At 44.9% G+C, this 6,000-nt stretch overlaps 1 protein-coding gene across 1 annotated transcript in view; it reads left to right on the top strand.

The window, feature by feature from the left end:
• Positions 1–375: 375 nt before the first annotated feature.
• TRIM71 (tripartite motif containing 71) overlaps positions 376–6,000 on the top strand; it is an 89,981-nt gene continuing 84,356 nt past the window's right edge. The window contains exon 1 of the mRNA XM_026686567.2: positions 376–2,455. Coding sequence (XP_026542352.2) covers positions 1,862–2,455 — 594 coding nt within the window. The 5' untranslated portion in view covers positions 376–1,861. The remainder of the gene's footprint in view (positions 2,456–6,000) is intronic.

Raw genomic sequence — 6,000 nt, 5'->3', positions numbered from 1 at the left:
CGAGCATCTCGGCGCCCTGCCTAAATCGGGGCGGGGGGAGAGGAAAAGGTTTTTCTTGTTTTAGAGGCGCAAAATCTAAAGCAACGTAGGGGGAGCGAAACCACCCATTCACCGGCACGATGGCCACGCCGGAATCGAATGGGATCTCCACACGCTTGCATTACTGTTGTTAATTTAACCCCTCGGCCGGCGGGAGCTCCCAAACCCCTCCCCCCATAGATTTTCTTCATAACCATGTCGGGGATTTTTTTTCATCTTCGAAGAGTAAAATAAATATTTCGTTTTCAACTACTGGAAGACCACGCGAAGAATTGAAATGACAAAGGAAATGTGATCGCAGCGGTTAGAGAGCGAGAAGCAAAAGGAGGGTGCTGCCAGATTGCAGCCTGGAGAAAGCGTTACAACCGCTGTTGCAATTTGTGCAAGCGAACCTAATACGCCCCCCATGAATAATTCAGGAAGGCCAGCCGGAACCTGCCGCCGCCGTCCTTCTCTCAGGCGGCTCCTTTTGCCGGTTTAAACCGTGTGCGCCCAAGCTACAGGAAAGAGACCGCGTGCGTGTCGCTGCCGCCCTTACTCTAGTGGCGGCAGCAGCGAAAGGAAAATCCCGAGAAAGAATAAGGGACCTGATCGATGCGCTCACTCGGCTTCTCAGGGGATCCGCTTGGAGACCTGGAAAAGGCGTGGACCCACAAGGAAGACGATTTCTCGAGAGTAAGACCGCGTGCTCGTTCATCCATTCATACGCATCACTCACCCACCCTCTCTCTTTTTCTTTCGGACGCTCGCCTGCCCAGAAAGCTACGCCTGAGGGATCGCCATCTCTGCTTCTCGCTTTCAAGACATGCGGTGGTGGAGTCCTCAGGGGCGGATCGGTGCCGGAGGAGTCTACAGGGACAACTTCCGTGTCTCCCGAAACCTCCCGGAGTCACCAAGAAAGGAGAAGTGAAGCAAGTGGTCCCGCTGTTCCCACTCGCCTTTCTCCTTCTCCACCGATCGAACCCTTTCCTCATTCCCTCGCCATCAACCCGCCTCTTCTAATACACCAACTAAAGAGAAGATTTCACACACCCCTCCTTCAGTTTTTCCCCTAGAAGGAAGCGAAGAACAGCCGCGCAACTGGATCCAGTTCACGCTGGATTTTTAAGGAGTAGGGCCCGATGCACTTTTCTGTTCAGGAAACCCTCATTATTTCGCCTCTCAGTCCGAGAAACGCTGACGCGGCAGAGAAGGAAGAAGGCGCTGTCCCGGTGGGAAGCAGCTTTAAACGCAGCGCGAGAGAGGGGGCAACTCGGAGGAGCGTGTTCCTCCTGACGCTACTTAAGGAAGGGGAAGACGAGAGGAACGCCGGCTGAAACTGCTCCCGTCTCACCTAGCCCGCGAAGAGTGGCTTGAAGTAGCAGGAATCATCGCAGCGCCCCCACCAGTGACTAATTGATGCCACCCACCAGGGCTTGCAACGCGGGTCGTCATCGTAGCTCGCTTCGGTTCATGCTGCTACTGCTGCCGCCTCCTTTCTAGCCGCGCTCTCTGCGCTGCTCCCTCCCCTCCCCCTCCCAATGGCTTCGTTCCCCGAGTCGGATTTCCAGATTTGTCCTCTGTGTAAGGAGATGTGCGGCTCGCCGGCTCCAGTCTCCTCTAATTCGTCCACCTCGTCGTCCTCTTCTCAGACTTCAAACTCTTCCGGAGGCGGCGGGGGTCTTCATCCTTCACCCCGTCGAGGCGGCTCCACGTCTTGCCCTGCCTGCACGCTTTCTGCCGCCAGTGCTTGGAAGCGCAGCGCCACCCAACCGCAGGTGACTCTCTCAAACTGCGCTGCCCCATCTGCGACCAGAAGGTGGTGATCTCGGAGCCGTCGGGCATGGACGCGCTGCCCTCCTCCAACTTTCTCCTCAGCAACCTGCTCGACGTGGTCGTCGTGGCCGCCGCCGCCGAAGACCAGCAGAACAACGGTCGTCCGGGCGGCGGCAGCGGCCAAGGAGGCGGCGGCAGCGGAGCGGCGAGCAACAGCAATGCTAACAACCGGCACCCTCATCCCCGCCAGCAGCCTGTGCAACAGCAACAGCAGCACCGCGCCGCTACGGGAGGCTCCTCTCCGGGCTCTGCCGCCGGCTCGGTGCCGTCCGGGGGAGGCGGGGGCTCCGCGTTGCTGCTTAGGCCGCCCCACAGCCGACAGGGCGAGCCCCGCTGCAGCTCCTGCGACGAAGGCAACGCCGCTAGCTCCCGCTGCCTCGACTGCCAGGAGCACCTGTGCGACAACTGCGTGCGCGCCCACCAGCGCGTTCGCCTCACGAAGGACCACTTTATCGAGCGCTTTGGCCCAGGGCCGCCCGCGACGGCGGGAACCGGCCCTGCCTCGGCAGCCTCCCAGCTCGCTCTCAGCCCGCCCTATTCAGCCGCGCCTTACAGCATCCTCTCCGTCTTCCCAAGCTATTGCCAGCACCACGACGACGAGGTGAGTGCCCTGAGCAACCCTCTCCTGGTAGCACGACAGGTTAAGTTAAGTGGCTAGTCCTCGAAGCTCCCAGCTCGTCAGCTTGCGCACCAGAAACGTTAGGAGTTAAAGAAGTGGCCTTTTCCTTCTTGCGCTACGTTTTGGGGAAGGATAGTGTGCCAGACCAGAAAGCAGAAAGGATGTCAACAGGTGGGGGCAGCAGGGGGAATCCTATGAATCCTATCTTCAAATCCATCCTAAGTGGCCAAGAAGTGGTTGACTTTTGATGAGTTTGCAAGATAGTTTTTGGTCGTGGTATTTTTTCTAATGAAAAACTGATCAAATTGACCAAAAATTATGTAGTGAGGGGTGACACTTAGACTTTGGTGTTGAATCCTGTGGTGATGATCTGGATTAAGGGACAGCTAAATAAAAAGGGGCATTGGTACACTAGGATTTCAAGATAGACTTTCATTCATATATATGTTAGTTTTTTACTGTATCAGTCTCAAATAATTGGGTTATAGTGTTCTGTACATAATGGAAATTGTTCAAAGGTGCTAAACTCAGAACTTTTTGTTTGTGGGGGTGGGATTTGGTGCTCCTGAGAATTACAATTTACTGTACAGATTTTGGATAATTGATAACTGAGCAAAGAGGCTTCTGTAGTTCTTTCATCTTGTAATTTTGTGGCTATGCAGTATAAATTTCTTACTTTAGAACTGCATTGTACTTCCTCTGACAGGCTACACATGATTCTCACCCCCTAAGATTGCAACCAACTCCACATTAACAGGACACATTAACCCTTCAGGTTTCGGAGTATCCGGTGGCTTTAATTTCCTTTTTTTTTTTAAAGAAAAAAAATAGTTTTCCCCTTTCATTCTTTTCCTTTGCATAGGTGGTCACTCTTTGCATCTTCCAGTCCTACTTCTCTTTCTTTCATGCCTTTGTTCACATGGAGCTGTCCAAGCTTAATTGTTGTAAATCATAATTCTCTACAAGCAGCAGAGATTTTCTATGTGCTGCAGGGGGCAGAGATAGTTGGAGTCATTTAAAAACAGCACCAACTATGTGTGTTGGGTGTTGATGCTGCAGACCAGGGAAACATGTTTCCTTTTGCAATGCTTTGGAGAATAAATACATACATTGTTTCTTCAGGGATACCAAGATAGAAAATTTAAATATGAGAAGTGGCAACCCTAATTCATGAGACATCATTCTGTTTTTTGCTCCACATTCCTCTGCCAATTTGCACCCATTCCCAGGACTACAGATGTCCTTGAGATGGACAAAGTGCTCAGTAAAGATTTCCTGGTCTCCCTCCCCTGTAGTTTACATTTTTAAATAAACAGACCACTATATTTGCCACTCTGTTTGACTTAGCTGCTGATTACAGATCAGTTACAGACTGCTACAAATGAAGAAGCAAGGCATTGACAAATTTTTAACATATAGGATTTGGATTAAACATAAGTATCCTCCCAAAGATGGATTATGAGTGAAGGATCCAGAAGTATGACTTTAAACCAGCTGTGGAAGTTGATGCTGATGCTTCTGAGCATGTGTGAAGTATTGGTTGAATTACTTCTCATTCAGAGGTTTAGGGCAGATTATGTGAGTTTCTGTTATTGCTTGTATATACAAAACATTCTTTAATTTGTTGCATAGGATTTAGTGATATGTTGAAAGTTTCTAAACTGATGGAGAACATCTTGCATACAAGATCATTTGTTAATATCTGTATTTTTTAAAAATTGGACAAGAACCATGTATAAATATCTGAAAAACTATTCTAACAGATTTTTTTCTATTTTCTATTTTCAAAAGATAGGATCAATAAAGCATAGCAGAAGCAAAATGAAAAAAAATAGTAAGAAAGTGAATTGAGAATTGGTGTTCTGATTATAATTCTATAATTATGCTTTAGATTGCATGTGTTTGGTGAAGTTGAATGACTTGGTGGTATTAATATATTGAATGATCTCATATAATATATTAATAAAAGGTTTAACATCAGAGTGTCAAGTAGGCCCAAGCATTTATTTCCTGAGAGTACTGCTCATTAAAAAAAAATCAGTTGTTTATAGATTTTAAGAAATAATTATTCCAATGGAGAATCATTGCTTTAATTCCAAGGAATAATGATCTAGTACTTAATTCATGTATTGGAAGTTCAACTTGTAAGCAGACATTCCATCTCTTTTGCTGGTTGCATAGGCCACAGTGGAATTTTCCACTAGCCCCATTGTTAGAGGATAGCTTACTCCATGCTACAGTTCCTGATTGATCCTTACTACTGAACGATAACCAGGTTTGTGAAATAAATGATTGGTTGTTGCGATTTAGATACTCTGTAGTTTGGGAAAAAGTACACTATGATCTATTTTAAAAATGAATGGCTGTTTACATCTAATCAACTTTTGCCTCTTTGTGTACTTATTTCAAAAATGGAAAAGAATGTCTATTTTTGTCTTTTTTTTTTTTAAGAAAATGAATTTTTATTCATGTTTTTGAAAGAATTTGAGGAAATGTAAACATCTTATTAGCATTTGGCTACCTGCCACTGAGCTTTCTAGCATTTTCCACAAACAAATAGGAATCAATCTGAAGGAAAGTTGGAACTCCAAATGCAAGATTTAGAATGATAAAAGTAAATTGTGTATTATTTACAGGGACAGTATAAGTAAGTGCATGCATATTGTCCTGAAGGAGTTGCATCAAAAATATCTTCTAACCCTCTCTTATTCTATTTTCATTATACTCAGTAGATTCATTTTATAGTAATTCTTCAGGGGAAATACTTTGTTCTTATGGTTGTATTTTGGACAAAGTATTGTAATTCAGTTTAATCATAATGCTTGCATTTCAAATAATGTGCATATTGAAAAAAGTGTACTTTGCAATGTTTGTTTCTTTTCACTTTTAAAAATATTACTTCAAAACTTTACATAACATGACTTTTTAAAAATCTTGTTATAATAGTAGAAAGCATTTTGTGCATTTTGTTTATGATAGTTCCTTAGGAACAAATAGTCCATCAGTAACTTCTTAGTACAGCTTCACTTAATACAATACTATTTGTTTGTTATGCTTGATTATTTAGGAATAACTAAATAGAAAAATAATAGCAAATAGAATGGGGACCTTTCTGATTAAAAAACAACAACAGAATTGTGCATTTGTTGTGATTTATGTTTGTTGTGAAAGAAATATTTGAATCTGTTTAAAGGGAACAAATAATGAAGTTTTTCACTTAATGTAAGATTTTTATGGAGAAAGGGATTAGGGGTGTCCTAACTTTGCATTATTTCTGCTTGCACAGGGATAGCATACTACAGCCTCCTGGATTCCCTAAAAAGCTGCTATTGATGATTAAGAAACCTTCTGAAATGAGGTGCTATTCTAACCCAACAGCTGCCATAACAAGCATAAATTGGCACTATTGAAGAAGATAGCCACCTGACTTTCAGCCAGTATGGCAGTTCAACTTCAGTCTTATTTCTGACTTAATCTCTAACCCAAAGATTCCATTAAAGTGGACCTGGGTTTGACTTGTATTGGCA

The sequence above is a fragment of the Notechis scutatus genome, chromosome Z (assembly GCF_049901735.1).
Source record: "Notechis scutatus isolate UNSWTSFEM ecotype Mainland chromosome Z, rNotScu1.2, whole genome shotgun sequence".
Taxonomy (NCBI): domain Eukaryota; kingdom Metazoa; phylum Chordata; class Lepidosauria; order Squamata; family Elapidae; genus Notechis; species Notechis scutatus.
The sequence above is the reverse complement of the archived record's forward strand: the minus strand, read 5'-3'. Positions and strand labels throughout refer to the sequence as shown.